Raw genomic sequence first — 23,320 nt, forward strand, 5'->3', positions numbered from 1 at the left:
CAAAAAGGGAGAAAACTCAGAGGAGGTAACAAATAATTTTCTACCATTTCACAAAATTTCACGGAGGGTCATTTTAAAGGGGTCTGACAAGCTGGAAGATGACTCTTCTGGGAACAGCCAGGCATTGGATCAGCTCAGCTCCCTGTGAGTCCACAAACCTGAGCATCCCCTGCCTTCAAGCAGAGCTGTCAGTGCTCAGCACCCACAGCAGCAGCTCTGTAAGGCAGGACATTACTGGGAGGGTGGGGAGAGAAGAGGTGCAAATCTGTTTAGCTCCAACTGCAATAGGAAGCTGACTAACTCGAGGCAGGATTATCTAAAGGACAGCCCTTATTCCCATAGATATTAAGCAATTACCAGCTAATGAAACAAGCAGCTATAGGATCTGGGCTGGGGTTGAGTTCATTTCAGAACACAGGTTCATGTTGCAGATGCTGCTATAGATACAGAGTAAATACAGGTGGACACAACTTCATGTTTTGCCACTGCAGGCAAGGCAAGGCCCTCACAGTGTCCAGCATCTCCATGCAAAACCCAGTGTTCTTGATGTGCCATCACACACAGGTTGACTAAAATGATGGCAAAGTAGTGAGAAAGGCAGTGAGAAAGGGTTCACATCTTCATGGCTGCTCCCTTCTGACACCCCAAGTCACCAGTCAGTGCTCAGAATTACAGCTGGTATTTGAAAGGTGCAGATAAAACAATACACTGGAATTGATGTTTTATGGGGCTCCTCTTCCTTTCCAGAGATTGATGATCCTGGGTTTTCAATTTTCTTGCACTGATACTGAACCCTGAGCTGACACTCCTGGGTAAGCACCTCCCAAAATGGTTCATCTCAATTTAACCCCTTACCTGATTTCTCTCTTAAGCAACCAATTGACACTTGATATCTTCATGCCCATTTCAGTAGTTCTGAACACTACAAACTACACCTCATCACATCTGCTCAGAGCCGTCTGATCCGTGGTTCTCCCACAAACAAGAACACTGCAGTTTATTTGTGTTAAAACACTGTTTCACAACAATAGCAACATGACTGCACCCTCAGTTAACCCTCACAAAAATTAAGGCACAGAACAGACAGGCTGAGTCCTCTTGGTACCTGAGGCAGTGTTACAAACTTTCTCTGTGTAGCAGAAAAGAAAGCTTTACTCATCTCAGTAACTGTTGGAAAAACACAACTGTTAAACCCAGCCTTCAGCCATCACACATTGGATGTCTGATAAACAAAAATAATTGTGACTAAGTTTTCCTGATGTACAAAACAATCTTGTGCAGCAAGAAGCTGTCATTTACCGAACTGGAACTGACAACTGAAGCGTACTCAAAATTCACATGAATCCCAGCAAATCAAGTGTCTGTTCTTGGCATTCCCAAGAGTACTTCATCCTGAAGAAAACCACTGAATGGAGACCTACAAGCTTGACTAAAATAAGCATCACTTGCACTACAAACTCCTTATTTTCACATATTCTATCTCAGTCCACTCTAAATCATGTTTTCCATGCTACATCTTTCCTATGTGCTTTAAGATTCCTTCCTGCCCCATTTTTTTTCTCTCTTAATAATCCTGCAGAAATAGAACCTCATCTTCATCTCAAAACAAGAAACAGCTCGTGTAACTAAATATTCTAATTTATTAGAATAGAAAACAGAATTGTTGCATTGATTTAGCCAGGGTTTTCAGGATGGGGTCCTTGCTCAAGTGTTAAATCCCAAGCATTAAAGCAAAGGGAAAGAAACTTCAAAACAGAAGATGAATAAATGCATTTGTTTGCTGATGCAAAAGCTCACACCCAACCAAGATGGAAAGTATTCTAAACCACCTTCTTGGGAATGACCTCTCTTGTCAATCCAAAGGGACAATGCTTAATAAGAAAAGAATCATACAAGGGGATCTGATGAATTCAAGAGTAATTCAATAATCTGTTCCCAGGCCAAGCTATACATTTCAGACAGAGAAATCTCAACATTTAAAGTGATTAATTCAGTTATCTAGAGGCTTACAGCAAACTGAAAATCATCCTGGGCTTTCTGGTGGCAGCTATTCTCTCCAAGGCCTGGATAAACAGGTCTGTGCACGCTGCACTTCTGCCAAAGCAGCAGAAACCCCAATGCAACCCCTGAGCCATCATTTCAAAGAAAATCCATGACAGCAGAGAGCCCTGTCTGAACTGTGAGCCACCAAAAGCCCAAGATGCAGCACTGTAGGGGCTTAAAAACATAACTATTTCAGAAAAACAATTGCAAGGGATCACATTTATCTAAGCTACTGAATTTATCCTAAATGTCAAGCACCCACTTCAGAGACCCCCTCTTCCCCTGGTTCCCCTGTCACAGCCTGGATGAGCACCTGCTCCAGACAGGTGATGCTCAGAGGTCACCATGGTCAAGGAGCACAGTTGGGAAGCAGATCATTCAGCCCCAAAAGCCCAACTCCCCCTCTCCCCTTGGCCTGAAACAGGACTGACTTACAACCTACCCACCATGTGACACCATCAGTTTTTATTCATGATTTTGGAAAGGGAAAAGTTCAGCTGGGTTAAGGATTTCCCTGGAAGAAAACCTTGGTTAATCAGTAATCCCTGTGTTTTACTGAAGGCAAAGGAGAATAACTTAGGGACCCAGCTAAAACCCAATGGTAAAAGACCAAATGTTAAAAACATATAAATAAATGTGAGAGATCAGTTGGCCCATTGTCCACCAGTCAATAAAACATCCTTTTTTTTTCACTAGGGAATGTTTTTTCCTGCAGGATGGGTATGCAGTTGGGCACCTTTCAGAAGGTCAGAAGAACCAGCTACACATGTTTTTTCTCACCTACCACCAGCATTCTGACAAACACAACATCAAAATTCAACCATAAGTAACCCCTCTCAGTCTAGGCCAATTTTCCTTCAGATTCTGGGATGCTTTGGAAAAGCTGAAGATGAAAATACGGTTGAAAAAAATCTGCACAACTCCCTCTTAAAAGCAAAAGGCAAAAATTTGTAAGTGGTTTCATCCCATGAAAAGCATTTAAGAAGTAACAGGATCCAGCACAGGATCGATTCTTTCATTTATGATTTATCATAATAAGTGTTTTCTATCTGGGTTTGAGCAGAAGGTGCATAATGCTGCAAAAACTGAGAAAATTTTCCAGTATTTTATAAGACTTTCAAATAATCCATGTCACCTAAGAAAATATTCTTAAGTAATGACTTGCAAGAGTAAAAGGAAAACGTTATCCTATTAGAGGATGTGTTTCCATAAATTTCACTTGCTCAGCATTCCTTAAAAAAATATGTAAAATGAAACCTCTGCACCTTCACAACAAAAAGGGAGAGCTACTTATTGGGGAAAACCACACAGAAACTCTCTGTATTATGTTATAATAAATACCTGTATATATTATAAACTATAGCATATCATCCTAACTAAATAATCACCTTAATCCAAATATTAATTCACCTGTACCCCTCTTACTCAGAGGCAGCACTGTTTTATAACTGTGGTAACAAAGTTGCCACAAAAAATAGTATTTTTTATCATTTGAAAGTTAAACTAATCTTCACTTTATCCTAGACCAAGGTCACACGAGGCATCAGTGAGAAAGTTTTTATTTGAGTTAACCTCTGAGGCCAGGCTTTGTTCAAAAACTTTCTCATTTTTATCTAAGTACTTGAACACTGATTTCTGAAACTTTGTGGCATGTATCCCATTCCACACATGGACATTCCCATCAGGAAGATAAGAGGACTCTGGATGGTGTTTGCATGGTACATGGGCTGCTGTTGGGAAAGAAAGGACCCACAGAAGGCAAATGAAAGCTCCCTCCTGAAGTGAAGCTTCAGAGTGTAACTCAGAGTCCTGCAAAGAGCCCTCCAACAAGATGTAGAAGTTATTTTTCCTGCTTCATGAAGTTTTCAGTGTGAAACAAACCTAAGGAAGGCTCCTTTTTCCATGTAGATCAGACTTGCCTCTGCTTGTGATAAAGGAATCACTTATCCCTCCAGAACAGTTTAAAGGAGTCATCATAAATGTCACAAGAACCCAAAATGAGACCTACTGAGGCCTCCTCACCTGCAGGGTCTGAGCCCCAGCTGTGAACTCCAAACAAACACACCAGTTCAGTGCTGGAGCTGCTCCCAGTTGGAAAGGAGGGCCTGTGTACTGTGCCCTTCCCTCCACACCAACCCTTCTGCCCAGTGAGTGCTGCAGGGGTGGCCTGGGCTCTGAGCAGAGGACAGTGCTCCAGCAGCAGCATCCAGCTGTATTCCAGCATCCTCCAAGGCAAGGAATGGAGAGAGGAGAGCATCCCAGTGTCAAGCCCCAATTTAACTGGCTAGCCTCAATTTAAATGAGAACACAAGAACTCCTGATTCACCACTAATGCTCAGATGAACCCTTCCCACCCCCCACCAGACTGTAACTAGTTGACTGGTGAAACCCATGTGCAAATTTGTACCTAAATATAGATGTTCTGCTAAATTTGGCGAATCTCTCCTTACCCAGGGGTTGCACTGCATATTTATGTAATTATACAGTAGTACTTCACATCTTTACTTTCTACACCTATCATTAGAAAACAGTTGCTGACATTTATTTTAGGTCATGTACTCAACTGGGTCAAGCTGCACTGAAGGAAGGACCTGAGTTCTGCAAGAAACCTCAGAAATCAGTTCATTTGACAGTGTTATTGAACAGTAACTATTGACCATCACTAGACTGACTGTTTCTGGCTACCACAGGTCAGACTTGCAAAGTTACTGAGATACCTACCAAGACTTTTCCAGAAGTTAGATGCCTAATCAGGCTGGGAATAAATTAATAACCTACTAACCAACCCTCTGCATCCTGAAGAGTCACCTCAATACTTCTGGAAACCTGAACATGTTATCTTCTTGATTTTTTCTAATCAGTGAATAATTCCTGCAAGAAAATTTTCCATCTTGTTCCACGTCTTACCTCCTCAACTTTCAATGAGCTAGTGAAAACTAGAAAAACATCAACTGCTGAACTAAAACCTATATTTTTCAGAGAAAAGGCTTTTCTGCTTAGTATTATCTACCTGAATTAGCATCTGCTTTTTGCATTTCTATTTCTTATGGTAAAGAAAATGCTGCTGTTTACATTGTTTCCAATATAATACAGAAAACCAAAATGTGAGCATTTCATTAACCTCAGAAGCCAAACTGTGCACACCATTTACAAAGCAGACCCACTTTAAGAAGGTTCAATAGCACAGCAATGACTTTAATAGACAACACTGCCAATCTGAAACAATTATGTGTTTACACTGAATTTAAAAGCCAGTTTAAAAATTATGAGACCTCAGTTTGGGGAGGGGGACCCCAGACAAAACCTCCAGGTACTGAAGTGCTCTGGAGAGCGTGTCACTGGACTATTCACTCTACTCCTTGTAGGAGGGATGTTATGTCTGATCTTTAATTATGCTTTATGTAAATATCCCCAGAGGCTTATGCAATAGGTACAGGCTTAAGTAAGGCGAGTTGGTGGAGGCAGCTCTGGAGAGGGAAGGAGAGCTGAGCTCACTCCATAGCCAAGGGCTGGGTGAGCTCCAGCTGTCATTGAAGGCCTCCCAGCCCCTGAATTACAGAATACAAGAGATTTGCTACATTTATACACTCCCTGCCAAAAGCCACTTACTGAACCAAGCTCCCAGATCCCCTGGATCCGTGGGCACAGCTGGCCTCTCCTGCTTGATTTACAACAGCTCAGCAAAGGCACCATCCACGAGCATTAACAAGGCCACATTTATCACCTGCTTCACCCTTTGCTGCCATGAGGGTTTTTGGTGAGGACCTGCGTGTTCTATGGCCAACAAAACCCCCCTGGACACACCCTGTTCATCACTGACCTCCCAGCACACCTTCACCTTGACCTACAGCCCTCACAGCCAGGGGGGAGGAGGCTCTTTAAGGCTCCACTGCAAGTGCCAGCAAAATTCACAAGGAGTGGTAATAATAACACTTGAAGTCACACCAAAAATCTCACTCTGAACAAGTTGTGTTCAAGGCTGTGAACGGGGCTGTGTTCAAACCCTGATCATGCTCAGAAGGCAACTAAAGCAATTATTTGCACTGAGGTCAAAACCACCTCATCTCTCTGGTGGTGGAAGCTTCTCTGAGTGCCCAGGAGATCCACAGCTCCCTGTTTTACCCAGGAATAGCACAACCCTCCTGGCCTCTTCCCTCCGTGCCCAAAGGCGAGCTTCGGCTTGCAATTGTTTCTATTTGCATGGGATAATTTTAACTGGCAATTCTAGAAAATATTCTGCACAGCTGCATTTAAATTTCACCTCCTGGACCTGACAGAACTAATTTGTACAGGATCCACTTCAGCCCCTGCTATCCCAACCTGGGCACTACCACAGGAAAAAAAGTAGAGCTAGACCAAAAAGCTTTGATTTTCTCCCAGTTCTGTGAGGCAGGATAAATGTGGCACACCCTCTTCACCTGTAAAATGGGGACAGCACTCTCCACTTGTAAAGCACCTGGAGACCTGATCTCAGAAATGCAATGTATTTTCAAAAAGGTTAGGCTAAAATGCACTGCTCTTTTCATTCTCTAGATAAATGCTTCGTTACACTCTTTGTCCCGTGCTTCCCTGATGATTTTCTTTTCTTCCCCAATTTGCCATTTTGACTAATTCAATTATTTTAGCATATTAAACTCAGACTAACAGAAGAATACAAACCCTAATTACCACCCCACAGGCATGCAGCAGAGCCTACAGAATATTGTACCATTATTTTTATGACTTCAAAAGTAGAGAGAAGAGTACAGATCAAGGCAGCATGGCAAATACTCACTTTTTTTTTTTATATATAATTCTCCCTTCTAGTTCTCACTAATTCCACCCACTGGTAATAGCTGAAGGCATACACCCAAATCAGTGACTCATGGCACAAGACCACAGTCCAAACAGTCACTGACTGGGTTCTCAAAGCAGGGTTGTTCAAGAATTGCAATGTTCCATTCCTGGACCTGAACTGCCTTTGCTTTGCCCCCCAAAAAAAACAATAAATACCCCCTCTCCCCCCCTTCCCCCCCCCAAAAAAACTAACCAAAAACCACCCAAAAGAAAAAACACCAACAAAACCAAAAAACCACCACTGACAACAGGTGCTTCTTTAGTTCTCAGGAAAAAAATTGGAAAAAAGAAGAAATTTCCCCCTTGGTGCTCCCAGACATTCCCTGTAGCCCAGCACAGCAGCACAGATGTGAGGAACATTCTTCCCACTCCTGCTTCTTCCCCAGGTAACTCCCCACAACCAGAAACACAAGACAGAGCTCTCCAGGCAATTACAGCTTTGAGATTAGCCCACCTCCTCTCCATGTGTTCTGGAAACCTCCAAGGGTTTTAATTCCAACTTCACTTTTTCTAGTCTATATTTTAAGTAAGAAAGGTTTTCCCAGGTTTTTCAAAGGAGTCATTTAACAGCTGTTTGGGAACCTTTATTTTTTTTACCTCAATGCCAACCTCCCAGACACATTATTTATAATAGGCTGTCTTTCTTAATACTTGCTATTAGTCAAAAGAGTGCTTAGTAAACACCTTAGCTGTCCAATCTTCACATCCTTTAAATAATGGGGTGGGTTCAGAAGGGATAAGCTCTCAAAGCAGGACTCTGCTCACCTTGTAAAGAGCCACAAACACCCTGATACAGCACATTTCCCATCCTCTTCCAGGTTCTATAGCTACTGATTTGTATCTTCAAAGATGCATTAAAATGTGACATGAAAGACCTCCCAGAGAGCACAAGAGAGCATCAGTTATTTGAGTCCTGTTCTACCTACAGTAGGTCTTCCAGCTCTCCAAAACAGGTATGTGCTGGAACACCTAATCCCATGTGGGACTGAACATGTATGTTCAGGACACCCATTACACAAGGAACACTCACATGCCAGGGCTCATCTGCCTGATCACTGGATTTTTAGTTGAGTTAAATGCCCTGCTGTTAACACCATTTCTAATGTAGGTTAGGTGGTCAGGAGCAAAATGCAAATGTGGGTCTGTGTCAGTTTAATCACTTTTTTTTATTCTGATAAGACCTGTCAGTTCAGGTTTCAAGGAGGGCTGGACAAAAGAGGACCATCAACAGAAGGCAAAAAATGTAGCCACGGGAAGGTGAGTGCGGGCTCACCTCTTCAGAAGGAATGTGTGAACTACCTGGACCCCAAACTGAAAATGGTGTCACCTTGGCCAATTCCTTCCTCCTGCAGAAGCCCAAAACACAGGCACTGCAACAAGCCTGGGAGTGTCAGCCACTTTCTCCTGCTTTCCACTAAAACTATTGAAAGGGCCATGATGCTTCTGTAACCTCTTGTAAAAGAGACAACAAGCATTCACCTTTTGGTGAAGGAGGAGCGGGCAGCAGTGACAGATAAAAGCCTTCCTTTACCTTCTCTCCCTGGGCTACTCAAAGCAGTATTAGATTCAATTTTACAGGTCCAACAATGCTCCCTGTGGGTCCTTCCCTCCCCCACAGCCTCCCCTTGAAACTCGGCGCAGGTTTGCAAGATCAAAGGCAGGCACCTCCATTACCCTCTCTTCCATTTTGTTGGGCAAGAGATACTGCTATTGCACAAAAAAGCGTGTGTGTGCACAGATATATATATATATATATATTTATATATATATAATGCAGAGAGGAATTTTATCAGCGCCTGGACACCACCAGCCCGGGGCAGCAACAGGGGGTAGGTAGGCGGGGGGGTGGCTCCACTTTGTTCTCCTCCGGGTGCAGGATCTCTCGCCGTCCCCCCTTCCAAACCCGCCTCCAGCTGGGAGCCGCTCCCGGGCACATCCCAGAGGCAGCGGGGCCGGGCCACCCCCGGGGGGGTGCAACCCCCGCGCCCGCCGCCCCCTCCCCGCGCCCGCCGAGCGGGACCCGCCCATGGCCGCGGCAGCCCCGGCACCGGCGGGTGCGCGGCGGGCGGGCCCCGGGGAGCCCGGCCCGGCCTGTCAGGAAGCGGCGGAGCGGAGGGGAGGGAGTGAGGGCGGGCCGGGATCGCTCACCTCGGACACCTCGTCCTCGTCGCTGCCGGAGCCGCCGCCGCCGCCCCCGCCGCCGCTCCGCAGCACGGCGGCCGCCAGCTTGAAGTCGAGGGCGGCCTCTCCGGTCGCGGGCGCGCCGGGGCCCCCCGGCCCGCCGGGCCCGGCCTCGCCGAAGAGGCGCACGGCCCGCAGGCCCAGCGGGGAGGGCCCGGCCGCGGCGGGCGGCTCGGCGGCGGCGGCGGCGGGCGGCGCGCGGGGCGCGACCGAGTCGATCTCCTCGTCGGCGGCGGCGGCGGTGCCGTCCGTGAGCATCGCGCTGGTCCGGGCCCGGCCGTCTCCCGTTCCCCCCTCACGGCACCGCGGCAGCGCCACTAACTTCTCACACCCTACCCCGGCCGCGGCCGCCGCGCCCGCCCACCCCGCCCGCTTCGCGCGCGCCCATTGGGCGCGCCGGGAAGGCCGCGCAGCGCTATTGGTCCCGGGGCGCGTCAGTCAGAGTCGCGTCACGCGCTCCCAGCATGCTGCCCTGAGAGCGCACGCCCAGGCGGTCAGAGCGTGCCGACCCGCCCCGCTTCCTGAACTCTCCGCGAGCTGATTGGTCTGTCGGGACGTCAATCAGGAGCTTCGCCGGGGCTGAGAGCGCTGATAGGGTGAGCGCACTGTCGATCAAATCGCATCCGGGAGCCGCGCGTTTCGGTTGGTCCGAAGGGGTGTCGCTCACGCCGCGCGGCGTCTGGCGCCTTCCGATTCGGTGTTGCCGCGCCCTAGTACCACCCTCCCTTCAAACCCTTCTGAAGGGCTCCGTCAGCGCGAGGCACCGTCACACGCCCGCCTGCGCCGTGAGCTGATTGGACCGTGGGGCTGCCAATCGAGGCGAACGGCCCGCCCCCTCCTCTCGCCCCGTCCCCTGCCGGACACGGGGCGCCATTGGCTGAGCGCGCTGTCACTCCGCGCCCCGCGGACACGCCCTCGTGACGTCACCGTGCGGCCACGTGTCCCGCGGTGCGGGGGGGCCGGGGGGATTTAAGGGGGCTTTTGGGGGGATTTTGGGGGTCCTGCGCCCCCCCCGCTCGGGGCGATGTCCCCGCCCTGCCCAGCGCTAGTTCACGGAGAGGTTGATCTGCGGTCCCGGGTGGTTCATCGGCTCGAGCTGCGGGGGGAGAGCAGAGCGTTCGGGGTCGCACCGCGCCCACCCCCGGGCGCCCCCCCCCCACCAGCCCCGTAACCGGCTCGGCCCCTCGGGGCTCCCGGGGCACCACCGACCTCCTGGGCGCCGCCACCCCGCTCCGACCGCTCCCGGCGCTCCGTCCCCGCCGGCCCCGGCCCGGGCGGGGGCCCGTCCAGCCAGGCCAGGTCGTGCGGGGGGAAGACGCGCTCCAGCCCCCTCCGGATCCCCACCAGCGCCAGCAGCTGCGGCCGGGGACAGGCACGGCTCAGCACCGCCGGGGCCGGGGCACAGGGCAGCGTGGCCCTGTCGCACCCCGCTGTCACCCCGGCAGAGCCCAGGGCCGGTCACCCCTCCAGGGGACCGCACCTGCCCGGCAGTGACAACCCCACGGCTCTGCCCCGAGAGGTGAAGGATGGTGGCAAAGCCACGCTGCGACCCCGCCAGGTGCCCCCACCCAGCGCAGCACCCCAAGGAGCATCCCAGGGACCCCACTGGGGTGGGCAGCACCCGTGTCCCCTTCCCAAAGGAACACCCCACTGGGGTGGGCAGCACCCATGTCCCCTTCCCAAAGGAATGCCACACTGGGGTGGGCAGCACCCGTGTCCCCTCCCACAGGAGCATCCCAGGGACCCCACTGGTCTTGGCAGCACTGCTGTCTCTTCCCAAAGGAACATCCCAGGGACCCCACTGGGGTGGGCAGCACCCCTGTCCCCTTCCCAAAGGAACACCCCACTGGGGTGGGCAGCACCCATGTCCCCTTCCCAAAGGAATGCCACACTGGGGTGGGCAGCACCCGTGTCCCCTCCCACAGGAGCATCCCAGGGACCCCACTGGTCTTGGCAGCACTGCTGTCTCTTCCCAAAGGAACATCCCAGGGACCCCACTGGGGTGGGCAGCACCCCTGTCCCCTTCCTAAAGGAACACCCCACTGGGGTGGGCAGCACCCGTGTCTTCTCCCACAGGAGCATCCCAGGGACCCCACTTGTCTGGGGAGCACCGCTGACTCTTCCAAAAGGAACATCCCAGGGGGACCCCACTGGTGTTGGCAGCACCCGTGTCCCCTTCCCAAAGGAACATCCCAGGGACCCCACTGGGGTGGCAGCACCAGTGTCCCCTTCCCAAAGGAACGCCACACGGGGGTGGGCAGCACTCAGCCCAACCCCAAGGCAGCGCTGCCGGTTCAAGGGCTGTCGTACCATCACTGGGAAAATAATCGCGGCAGTGGTGGACTTGAGGACCCAGAGCAGGGCCAGGCAGAGCAGCTGGATGACGGTGAAGAGGTGCACCCGGCGCAGGGGGACGTGGCGGAGGTAGGGGAGGTCTGGCTGGTGCTTGGCCGGGATCAGGAGCAGCCGCACACGGTCCAGGAGCTGCAGCGAGAGGGCAGCGGGTGGATCACACACCTCCACCTCCCTGCTGGGCCCCGGGGCCGGCAGGATGGGGGTTTTGCCCTTGTGTCTGCGTTTCAGCCCTCCTGCCATCTGTGCCGATGCTGGGACAGGGCGTTTGTCTGCAAGAACGGTGGTCCCGGTACCAACCCCCCCCCCAGGCCAGGGGGAGCACTTTCCAGGCAGACCTCTACAAAAGGACTCAAGGTGGCCTTAATGGGTTAACTGTGAGATAACAGCCCTTGATGGAACTCCCTGCATGCAGGAAACTGCTGCAGCCTCCAGAGAACAGCTCTGGGTTTCCCAGGCAGAGGGAGGGAGGGATTTTCCCAGCCTGTCCTACAAAGCTGGATAATTGCAAGGAAATTGTACTGTTTAGAGGGAAAAGTGGTGTAGATAATTCTGGAGTGGGGATTTTTTTTTTCCTCTCCATGGGTTTCTCAGGAGAAGAACAGAGCTGGCTCAGTAGCAGCAATACCAAGGCCAAAGGACCAGCAGGTCCCCAGCTCCCAGGTGGGGAAGTCCCTGTGGCTTTGAGAGCAAGTCTGGATTATCCACTGGTCCCTCTGCTTCTCCCAGACCACCTGACCCATCAGTGCACAAGTCAATCCAGCTCCTCAGCATCCCAGACACCTCCCTTTCCCTTCCCTCTGCCCCAGAAAGGTCCTTTTCCCCCTCCTCGTCCTGGGCCTGGCCGGGGACACAGCCCCATTCCAGGCTGCACATCTTGCAGAGGTAAAATCCGGGCTCTGCTGTGGGAGGTGGTGCTGAGCAAACCCCCTGATCCCCAAAGCAGCCCCCACCAGTAGCCCCAGTGCAGCCCCCCCTCACCTGGATGCTGTTCAGCGCCGCCACCCCCATGTGCAGGAACACCCCGTACAGCACCGGCATCGGGATGTGCTGCAAGACAGCGGGATGGGGGGTCAGCGGGGCTGTTCCCTGGGGGAATGTGCCTGCCAAGTGTCCTGTCCTGTGTAAAAGCCCCCATGTGTGTCCACAGCCTTTGCCTCCTTCATTCCCAGCAGCCCAGCCTGCCCTTGTTGGACCACGTGAAGTTCACGTGGGCCCATGTCCTCCGCAGTCCCTTTGGATGCCATCCCATCCCTCAGGTGTGTCACTGCACCTCTCATCTTGGTGTCACCTGCAAACGAGCTCCATCCTGCTGTCTGTGTCCTGGGTGAAGATGTTAAATAGTGTTGGTCCCAGTAGGGACCCTTGGGAGACACCACTTATTACTGGTTTCCATTTGGATGTTGGGACACTGACTGTAGGTCTCTATACCTGGCCATCCAGCCAATTCCTCATCCATCCTTCAGTTCCACGTATTTCCAGTTTGGAGATGAGAATGTTGGGGGGCCCATATCAAAGGCTGTGCAAGGGCAGCCTCAGGGGTGAGGAGAGAGGTCAAGGAAAAGGCACCTCCCACCTGCCCCCAGGTAATCCAGGGCCACTGGAGGGGCTTTTCCTACTGCAGCAGCAGCAGCAGGTGAAAACCAACAGCAGCCAGGCTGAGACCTCCATGTGACAGTGTGGAGGGTAGGGTGGGGTGTGTTTGGGGAGCACAGGGGACCCCGATGCACACGAGGACAGTGGCCAGCTGACACATGGTCACAGTGCCTGGTGTGCTGACCCTCCTGTGGCACGGGAGCCAAATCCTTTGCCTGGCCCAAATCCTTTGCACAGCTCCCTGCCTGCCAGCCAGGCTTCCCTGGATCGCTGGAACAAGGAACTCCCCAGCCTTGCAGGTTATGGCCACCCCCCTGCCTAGGAAAAGAGGCCCACCCAGCATCCAGGCTCCCTACCTTGAGCACAGGGGCCATGAAGACGGAGACTCCCATCAGGATGAAGACGGCCAGGCCTGTCAGCCTCTGCTCCCTGTGTGTGGCAGTGCAGGTGTCACAGGGGTCCCTTGGGAGCCCACCCCCCTGCCTGCCCTCCTGGCTCTGGGGTCTCTGCTCTTTTCAGCTTGGATGGGCACAGGGAAGGGGAGCATCCCTGGGGAGACACCGGTGTCCCCAAAGCCGGCTCTGATGGCCAGGGTGGGCATGTCCCTGTCCCCTGGCTCTGCAGCCACGGGCAAAGGGTCCCCCCAAGTGGGGCCCAGGCTTGTGTACCTGATGCCCAGGAACTCGGGGTGCTCGCCAGGGGCTGAGGTTTCACTCTCCTTCCTCAGGCTCTCCATGTGTGCCAGGGAGATGACGGTGGCCGAGACGTACCAGGGGAGGCCGGTGACAGAGGTGACAACCATCAGCAGGGAGACACAGAGGAGGTCCAGATGGAAGCCTGCTCCTTTCTGCAGGGGGAGAGGCAGCAGGGCTGGGGGTGAGCACTGCTGGTGGCAGTGATGGGGTCTGCCCACCCTACTGGCTGGTTTGGGGTCCCACTCTGCCCCGGCTGCTTCCACGGGGCCCAGCTGGGACCTGGGTCCTTTCCCTGTCCCCTGTTCACCTGCAGCTTGTACTCCCTGCGGTTCAGGATGACGGCTGTGATCTGCTGGTCCATGAAAATGAGGATGGTGACGAGGACGGCGGGCACTGCAGACACCAGGCACACCCACCACGGGTTGGCTCCAAAGGGGACGATGATCCAGCCCCGCGCTGGGTTTGTGGGCTGTGGGGAGCAGAAGGGTCATGGCAGCTGCCACCCACCTCTGTGTGGCACAGTAGGGTGACAGGACCAGCCCCAAGTGCCCAGGCTAGAGCCCAACAGGCACCCAGGGATGTGGAGAGGATGAGCATCCTCCTTTATCCTGGGGATGCTCCTGGGCACCGTGACCTACCATGTTCCCTACAAGGACATCCTGGCTGTGGCAGAGCAGGGGGCTGCTCTTGGACACCACAAGCCAGGAGCTGGACAGGTGGAGCAGGTGGAAGAGGTGGCACTGGGCAGTGATGATGGTGAGCCCAGGGAGGTGGCAGTGAGCACAGGCTGGTCTGAGCCACTGCCAGCCCCACCACACACCCAGGACAGGGAGCCCAAGCCCAGAGGTGAGTCTGTGGCTCTTCCTCCAGTGTGAGCTGTACAGGGATGGGGTCAGCCCAGGCCTGAGCCAGGTTATTTACAGAGCATGGGATTTGTTCAGCTCCTTCTCATTTGCTCATAGAGCCCACACCCCCGTAGGGCTGGAGCTGGCAGTGGGAAGGACAGTGACAACACTGCCACTGTGGGGGGCACAGCCCCACGCCCTGACAGTGCTGTGCCCACCCTGCCAGCACCTTCAGCTCGCTGGGAACAAGGAGCTTGGGGGTCTCCAGGCCCAGGGTGGCATCGATGGCGCAGGAGGCGAGGATGGCCAGGATGATGGCAAAGTCGCTCACCAGCTTCCGCACCTGCACGTGGAGATGGAAAGGGTTCCTGGGGTGCCTGGGGTGGGGGCTGCTCCAGCAGCTTCCCCTGGAGCCATCCCCACACTGATGGGATGGGTGGCCATTCCACAGGGGTGGCAGAGGGATGCTCACGCCTGCAGGGAAGTAGCGGCTGCTCCTGAAGCGCTTGAGGGCGGCGCAGGAGAGGAAGGTGCCCCCAAAGAGCAGGAAGGAGATGAGGGTGACATCGGGCACGTACTGACAGCTGGTGCCCAGGAGGTGCCCGCCTTGATCCAGGCACCGAGTCCTGCTCAGCCCCTCTGGGGTGGCGGGAGGCTGCAGGGACAGGAGGTGAGGAGGGGTCGTGTGTGGACACTTGGGGCCCATCCCAGCCCCTCGCCCACCTGCCTGGGAGCAGGGGCTGTACCTGGGGGGGGAGCAGGGGTGAGGACAGCAGTGTGTCATTCCCTGCAGAGCTGTGACCTGCAAAGGGAAGGAGGGTCAGGGTGTTGCTGTTGTTGTTATCAGGGATAACTGGGACAGTGCTGCCATCAGTGTGGGTCCTCAGGCTCTCCCCAAGGGCTCGGGATGCTGGATGGGGCCCCATGGGATCCCGGAGGTCCCTGGTCCTGGGTCCCACCAAGGGAGGATGCACCATTGTCCCCAGGCTGGCCTAGCACTGATCCTTCTGGTGTGGGCGCTATTTCCAGGGTCAGTGTGGACACATCTTCAAGCCCCAGGAAACATTCTCTGGTTTACAGACTGGGCTGGAAATGGCAGAGCAAACCCCTCCATCCCCTGCCATCCCCCATCCTGGAGCCACGGGAGCCAGGCCAAGGTTCTCCATGCTCCTGGCACTGCCCTGTCTGGTGCCAGGGCAGTTCCAGGAGGCAGGGATGGATGGACAGACCACACGGAGGGAAGTGGAGGAAGGTGCGATGTGGTCAGGCAAGTGAGGATGGGATTAAACAGCCTCCTCCAGCATCTGGCCAGGCAGCAGGTTTCCAGTGGGGTCCTGGGGCAGCAGCCTCCTGCTCCCCACCCACCTGCAGCCCTTGGGCTCACCGGGGCTGGACAAGTTGCAGGTGCAGCTGTAGGAGGTGACGTTGTCCAGCCGGTACTGCCAGTTGATGGGGAAGGCGTCTGCCAGGCTCAGCATCTTCTTCAGGGAGTCGTAGATGAATATCAGGCTGATGAGTGCACAGAAACCTTCCTCGGTGAAGCGGGTGAAGTGCCTCACCAGGTGACTGGCCTCAGTGGCCACCAGCACCACGCCGAAAAAGGCCACCCAGAGCCCAATCCAGAGGCGGAACTCCAGGTAGTCCAGGCTGTGGTCCCTCGGGGGAAGAGTGACCCAAAACCTCACAACCGACACCCGCCTGCAGTGATGGTGGCCCGTGCCCCGTCCAGGGGACAGTGGCCTGAGGATCCATCCCTGCCAGGGAACTCACTGGCTGAAGGAGAAGAGGAGGCGCTCGAAGACCAGCACGGGGCCGGTGCTGCTCAGGATGGTCAGGGGTTGGCCCGAAAAGAGGCAGAAGATGAAGCCAGCAAAGGCCGTGCCCAGGAAGCTCTCTAGCACCCCCTGAAATGCAGGGAAGGGGTGCCAGACACATGGCAGGGAGGGGGGTCCTGGGCCTGTCCCTCCCAGCAGCACAGTGCAGGGTCAGTGCTGGGGGAAGGAGGAGGATTGGGGTGATGCTCAGGATGCTCCAGGAGCACTGGTGGGAGGTGGGCACCAAGGAGCCCCGTGGGCTGGGCTGAGCGGGGTTGGTGCCGGGCACCCCACGGCCCTGCTGACCTGCATGTTGGCAGTGGCGTCCCCCAGCATGCCCCCGAAGGTGATGGCATTGGTGACTGTGGCCAGGTAGATGTAGAGCACTGCTGAGAGGCACTGGGGGTGCAGGGCGTCGGAGAAGTCACTGCAGTACCACGGTGCCTTCCTGCGGATGTCCCGCAGCAGCCCCCCGAAAAGCCTGGGGCGGAGGAGAGGAGGGAGGTCTCAGAGCAGCCCCCACAGCTGGGCATCACCCCCCACACAGCCACCCAGCAAGGGATGGTCCCTTCCCTGGGAAACACCAGCTCAGAGGGGCTTGGTGGCCCCATGACAGCCAGTGCCCTGCCCCAAATCCGTCACCCATCACCTCATCCCTCCAGGCACCCACCTGCCCGTCCTCTCCAGCTCCTCCCCAGAGCGTGGGTGCCCGGGGCTGGCTCTGTCCCCAGCTGCTGCCATGTCCCCGTTGCCATGGGGCTGCTGGTCTGGTGGGTCCACAGCGGTCCTGTGGCAGAGCAGAGCCTGAGACAGGCTTCAGGTTGGGACCCTCAGGGGCCAGCTGCACCTAGGGGACACTGTGAGGGCAAAGGGAGGATGGAGAGGGGACAGGGGTGCCAGCAGGGTTGGAGGACCTTGTGTATCCCCTGAAAATGAGGAGGAGAAAGATCAGGAGAAGGAGGAGAGACTGGAGATTAGACTAGGTGGTCTTTAGAGGTCCCTTCCAACCCAACCATGATCTCCTCCAGCAAGCCCTGGAGCCAGAGCTCACAGGACTAGTTTTGTTGGAGCAGGTGGGCAGAGCCCAGGGTGTCCTGCTCAGAGGATGGGCTTCACATCCGAGTGCTGAATCCCAGCATTCCTAGCAGCTTGGTTTTGCCACCCCCTGCCAAGTGGGACAGCAGGACTAACAGCATCAGGGACTGGAGCTGTGGTCCTTGGCCAGAGCTGCAGAGGGGCTTGGCTGGGAGGACCTCCCTGCTCCAGGGCAGCTTCATCCCCATGGAGATGGAAGTTTCAATGTCACAGGCAGGGGTGTGCCCCCCAGGGCCCAGCAGAGGGGCTGGCAGAGGTTGGGGTGCCCTCCCCCCAGCCCACCTCCTGCACGGGGACGACAGAGAGCTCGGCGGAGGAATTCGGGCACTGGGGTCCCATTTCCCAGGAGGAAGCACAATCAGCTCATCCAGGAATGCCTCCATCCCTGTGATGAGGTCCTCTCGGTGCTCAGCCTGCCAGGCAACCCTTTGGAAGAGCTGTGGGGAGGTGCTGTGTTTTAGCCACCGTGTCCCTGTGTTCAACCCCTTGGAGCCCTCCTCCCAGCCTGCAGCCTTCACCAAGGAACAAACCCACTCACTTCAGTGCAACCGGTGCCCCTACATCCTACAGACCCACCCCAAACCTTAGTTTTCTTATCCTAGGCAAGGGAAAGCACCAGTTCACTCCATCCTCTGCCCTCCCCTGCAGCCTGCAGAGGAGAAGAGCCCTGGTGTCACCATCCCAGGCCCATCCCAGCCATGGGTGCTGCTCCAGGCTCACCTCATCCATCAGCAGCGTGGCCATGGCCCTGCCAACCTCGTGGTAAGCTTTCACTTTGGGGGGACCCAGCAGGATGAAGAGGAACCTGTGGATGGGACAGCACAGCTCTGGAGCAGCCCTCTGCTCCCTGGGGAATTCTTCTCCCAGGGGAGACCGTGGGGATGCTGGGGACAGCAGCTGGCCAGGCTTGGAGGGCTCCTGCCACCTTAAGGAGTGACCACCCTAAGAGGGTTGCCACTGCATGGAGAGCCCACAACATGGGATGCCAGGACCCCACTGGATCACAGGGTCTGCAGAAACCGGGGCTCGGGGTGTGGGGGGAGAGTCTTTGGGGCAGAGGAGGAGACAGCCTTGGCTGGGGGTGTCTATGGGATCAAGGTCTTGGCTGGAGGTGTCTGTGGGATCAAGGTCTTGGCTGGAGGTGTCTGTGGGATCAAGGTCTTGGCTGGAGGTGTCTGTGGGATCGTGCTCCCGGGAATGTTGCTCGCAGGGAGGATGCAGGGGAGTGTTAGGGAAGGAGAGCCTGCTGGCAGCGTGGGCAGCAGGTTTGACGGGACTCTGGAGACATGGGAGGAGACTGGGAAGGGAGTTCAGGGTCCTTGGTAAAATATGGTGAAAATCCCACACCTCAGAGGATGGTGCAAAATAATGAGGTCTGCAGAGGGACAGTGCAGCCAAATGTTTAACCAAGCCCTCCCTTCCAAAACGGGCAGAAACTGTTACCGTCCTGGAACCCTGAGGCTGCTGAGCAGTTCCAGGACACTGCTCTGAGCAAACCTCCAGAGACGGGGCAGGGAAACTCCTCCAGCAGCATGAGTGGGGTTGAGTGGGGCTCAGCAGAACCTGCTGTAGCCCTGATGTGGGGCTGGAGGTCCCCCGGAGTCTGCTCCAAGGGGATGGGAGGTGACAGAAGCCACCCGGGATTGCTGTCACCCGGGCATCTGCACCACATCGATGTGAAAACCTTAAAACCTTGGAGATGGACCTGAGAGAGAGACAGCCCCGAGGTGGTGGCTGTGCCTTTGGAACAGCCTGGCATGGCCACCAAAGGGGATGGTACCATTGGCAAAGGGATGGGTAGGGACGAACTGTCTCTCCCCTCTTGTTTGAGGGGGGGAAATTCAGGGCAAGGGGCTGTCATGAGACCCTCGACACCCACGGGGACCTGCCACCCATCTGCAACCGAGGACAGAGCGGCAGGTGGGTGGATGTCCTGCTCCTCCCAGCTCCTGCAGGACGGGTGCTCTGGGCAGAGTGACCAGGAGGTGGCAATGTCCCTCCTGATCCCCGCCTGCCTCCTCCGCGCGCTCCCTAAGGAAGCGCCCAGCTCAAGAGACACACGGACCATTTACTCTCACAGCTGCGTTCCTCAGCCATGAGGGAAAACCTCTTTCCCTGCTTCTTTCCCCCCACCCCGTCCCGCTGCTCGGGAGAGCGTCGTGGGCAGCGGGAGGGCAAGAGACTCTTACGAACCTACGTCCCGCCACCAGCCCCGTGCTCCCGGCAATAAGTGGAGAGCATCCAGAGCCTCCGAAGGACAGGGAATGCAGACCCCAGATGGGGATGACCCAGGGGATGTCCCTCCCAGGCTGCCCAACAGATACTCCGCTCTCAGCCCATCCCGAAATGCTCCTAAGGAGCTGGGAAAAGCCGGAGGGGAAGAAGCGAGGCAGGATTCTGGGACTGTATGTGGCACTGGCTGCAATTCCCTTTGCTTTGGCCAAGCAAAGCCCTGTGTGGTGTGGGAGGGAATGGGGAGACAGGGACAAAGAGGGAACAGGGGCATGGGCCGTGCTCTGTTACCTGCTGGGGAGAGCAACTTCAGCCAGTGAGCCGAGGGACACCCCGTGCCTGAGGCGAATGAAGGCAGTGACAGGCTTCTCCAGGAATTCCACTTCACCCACAGCAACGTGGGCAGCTTCAGCTCCCGGTGGGACCTTCTTCCTAAAGCGGTTTCTCAGCTGAAAGGAAAGGGATGCAGCAGCTGGGCACCTGGGATGCAGCAGCTGCTCCCAGCCCAGCTCCTTCCTGCCTTACCTGCTCCTTAAGAGGCGTTTTGGAGAGCTGGGCTCTGGGCTCAGACCTGCCTTTGGTCTTCCCTGCAAAGAAAGGGAAGAATCCATTCCTGCAGATCCACATGTGCAAGTGAACAGGCAGTGTGGACACTGCCCTGGGCTGGTGGCACTGGAAGGATTCCTGGTGGGATACCTCGGCAGGGAGAGAGGGTGAGCTCGGCGAGGAGCTGCAGCAGGGATTTCGTGGGCTGGTGCCGTGGCTGGAGGAGCAGGAGGGCTGTCAGGCGTTCCCTCAATGCAGGCTGCAGCTCTGCTTCCTCGGGATGCCCAGAAAGCACCTTGTCTGCAGCAGAGACAGGGACAGCCCTGAGTCCCCCTGGTTCGCTGCCCAGGGAAAAGCCCCCTTAGCTGGAGCAGCAGCCACGCCAGGTGCCCGGCTGTCATTCACCAATGCTGTTCTACAGGCACCTCCTGGTGGCCTGTCCTTCTCCAGGGACCAGCCCATCCCAGGAGATGACTTCTGCACTGCCCACGTACCGATTATTTCCTTGAAACTGGCGACATCCAGATCCAGGAGCACCGTCCCCTTTTGCAGGCATGTCCTCAGCTGGAAGAGGCTGTGCAGGGGGAGGGCTGGGACGTGGGGTGCGCTCCAGCGCTCCCCACCATCCTCCACCTTCTCCTCGAACTTTATCCACCTGCCCGGGGAGATGTGCAGGGTCAGCAGCAAGGCAGTTCTGTGTCCCGTGCCAGGCAGTGGGAGCTGGACCCTGTGTCCATCTCTGAGCTTAGCATGGGGTTTGGGGGGCCCAGAGGGAGCTGCAGTGGGTTCATGCAGCAGGGGCAGGTGGGCAGCCAAGGTGGTCACGTCCCCATTCCTGCAGACCCACACCCTGCTCCAATCTGATCAGGGGGATTTCAGCAGTCATGGGATGATAGAATAGTTTGGGTTGGAAGGGACCTTGAAGCTCATCTTGTTCCAACCCCTCTACAGAGGGGCAGAGACACCTTCCACTAGACCAGGTTGCTTCAAGCCCCATCCAACCCGGCCTTGGACACTTCCAGGGATGGGGCAGCCACAGCTTCTCCTGGCAACCTGTGCCTGGGCCTCACCACCCTCACAGGGAAGGATTTCTTCCCAATATCCCATCTAACCCTGCCCTCTGGCAGTGAGAAGCCATTCCCCCTTGTCCTGGCACTCCAGGCCCTTGACAAAGTCCCTTTCCAGCTCTCTTGGAGACCCTTTAGATACTGGAAGGGGCTCTGAGGTTTCCCTGGAGTCTTCTTTTCTCCAGGCTGAACAACCCCAGCTCTCTCAGCCTGTCACCATAGCAGAGCTGTGCCAGCAGAGCTGTCCCAGCCCTTGGATCATTTCCATGGCCTCCTCTTGAACAGGAGGTGGATGTGATGTCCCGGGGGGGGGGGGTCTCACTGGAGCAGAGCACAGGGGGAGCACCCCCTCCTCACCCTGCTGCCCACACTGCCACGGTGCAGCCCGGGATACACTCTGCTCTCTGGGCTGTGAGCACACAGTGCCGGCTGATGTCCCATCTGTCACCCACCAGCATCCCCCAGCCCTTCTCCCCAGGGCAGCTCCCAGCCCACCCATCCCCTGGCTGCACCGGGACTGGGGGTGGTCCTGCCATTAGCAGCGCTGGCTGGAGTCAGAACAGAAGTGTCTTGAGCTGTTTCCACGCTCAGGCAGTGCCAAATATTTTAACGCCGGGCACAGACAGAGCTTCCCTTTGTCCCCCGGGGTGGGCGCGCTGCCGCGGGGCACTCGCCGTGCTGCACGGGGAGAGCGTGCCCGGCGGGGCAGCCGTGCGGGGACAAGGGGGCTGGGGGCTGGGCAGAGCCACAGCCCGGCGGATTTGGCACCCCCCGCAGACTCTGCGACCCCGGGGGAAGACGCATTGCTGCTCCCAGATCCCTGTAGCCTGCGTCCCTGTGCCCCTGCCCAGCAGAGGAGGAGTGCTGTGGGGTACGGGACATCCCAGCCCCGGCGCGGCTGCTGGAGCCCTGGAGAGGCAGCAGAGAGGAGCAGGAGGAAGGGCGCTGTGCCCGCGCAGGGTCACTGCCCGCCCTGCCTGACACTCTGCCCTTTCCCATGAAGTGAGTCAGCCCAGCGCGGGCACCGGAGCCCTGCTTTGGGGACGAGGCTGAGGAACCACCGGCTTCGGGGGATGCCCTGGGCTCCAGCTGAGCTGGAAGGCTGGGCTCCCATAGCGTGGCCCTCACAGGTTTGCCTACCTGGCCAACTCCCTCCACTCCAGCCCCTCTGGGGTGCTGAGGAGCTGGTTGAGCTGGATGAAGAGTAGCGGGCAGGTGACATCCCCCCCATCCTCCTGTGGGGCAACACCAGCTCCTCTGGCCGCTGGGGCCATCCTGGAGGGGAAGATGCTGCAGCCCAAAGCCTGGGAGGGAGCTCCGAGGTTGCTCCAGTCTGGTCTGGGTTGTGAGCAGGTCCCTGCCTCCTGGAGAGCTGTGTCACCCACCCCGGGCATGTGGGCTCGCATGGCCACCGGCACTGGCAGCCACAGGCCTGGGTTCCCTCTGGCACTCACAGGATCCCACTCATCCCACACCTTATAAAAGCTGTGAACTGGTTTAAACTGGCCACAAACCAATACACAGGAGCCAAGCCCAAAACAACCATCTCAAAACAGCAGGGTCAGCCCCACGGGACCCTTTGTGGCTGGGTCCTGCCACATCCAGCTGCCCACCTGGGCCTGCTCTGGGTGACCCACATGGACAAGGCTGCTCCTGGGGAGTAGCGTGTCCCCAGTCCTGCCTGCACCCTACAAGGCGTTGGTGAGGTGATGGCAGCGCCAATCCTGAAGAGCTGGTGGCAGCATCAGTGACTTTGCCAGGGTGCTGTGCAGCTCTTCCTTAGGAAAGCGGATGTGGGGACATGGTTGGGGAAGGATGTGGCACCGCTGAGCAAATCCAGAACAGGGGAGTAAGGGTGTGATGACAAGGGCAAGGAGGGTGTCAGGGTTGCAGCCTGACAGAGGGCACCTGTGTGGGCTGTGGTGGGGGAGTAGATGGATGTGGTCACAGCCACAGCACCCTGCCAGGGATGGGGTGGCAGGGCCACCATCACCGTGACAGCCCCCTCGGCCCTCTGC

The 23,320-nt window shown here is 56.0% G+C and overlaps 2 protein-coding genes across 12 annotated transcripts in view; both read right to left on the reverse strand.

Annotated features, from left to right (window-relative positions):
• LOC116794177 (ankyrin repeat and KH domain-containing protein 1-like) overlaps nt 1-9,408 on the reverse strand; it is a 100,397-nt gene extending 90,989 nt beyond the window's left edge. For 10 of the 11 annotated variants that reach the window (XM_032702618.1, XM_032702617.1, XM_032702616.1 and 7 more), the window contains exon 1: nt 9,028-9,318. In XM_032702618.1, coding sequence (XP_032558509.1) covers nt 9,028-9,318 — 291 coding nt within the window. Of the gene's footprint in view, nt 1-9,027 lie in introns of all 11 variants that reach the window. The other variant, XM_032702609.1, reaches the window with a different exon arrangement.
• Nucleotides 9,409-10,105: 697 nt separating this feature from the next.
• Nucleotides 10,106-22,809, reverse strand: SLC4A9 (solute carrier family 4 member 9). Its single transcript, XM_032702621.1, has 21 exons — nt 22,443-22,809; nt 20,730-20,890; nt 20,386-20,535; nt 20,215-20,276; nt 19,981-20,138; nt 18,178-18,262; nt 17,740-17,894; nt 17,033-17,149; nt 16,669-16,843; nt 16,319-16,452; nt 15,933-16,204; nt 15,295-15,350; nt 15,021-15,203; nt 14,778-14,891; nt 14,011-14,172; nt 13,677-13,855; nt 13,365-13,437; nt 12,394-12,462; nt 11,371-11,544; nt 10,270-10,416; nt 10,106-10,156 (listed from the first exon to the last, which is right to left on the reverse strand). Exons 1-21 carry the CDS (start codon nt 22,706-22,708, stop codon nt 10,106-10,108), a joined length of 2,943 nt encoding a protein of 980 aa, XP_032558512.1. The 5' UTR covers nt 22,709-22,809.
• Nucleotides 22,810-23,320: the final 511 nt, after the last annotated feature.

The sequence above is a fragment of the Chiroxiphia lanceolata genome, chromosome 15, assembly GCF_009829145.1.
Source record: "Chiroxiphia lanceolata isolate bChiLan1 chromosome 15, bChiLan1.pri, whole genome shotgun sequence".
Classification (NCBI taxonomy): domain Eukaryota; kingdom Metazoa; phylum Chordata; class Aves; order Passeriformes; family Pipridae; genus Chiroxiphia; species Chiroxiphia lanceolata.

Excerpts from the sequence above, each read along its gene's own strand:
- SLC4A9 (XM_032702621.1), bottom strand. The coding sequence starts at position 22,708 with ATGCGAGCCCACATGCCCGGGGTGGGTGACACAGCTCTCCAGGAGGCA. Across the intron at positions 20,277-20,385 it reads CACCCTCTCTCCCTGCCGAG|GGAAGACCAAAGGCAGGTCT; the intron begins GTATCCCACCAG and ends CTTTCTTTGCAG. Across the intron at positions 17,895-18,177 it reads CCACGCTGCTGATGGATGAG|CTCTTCCAAAGGGTTGCCTG; the intron begins GTGAGCCTGGAG and ends ACCTCCCCACAG.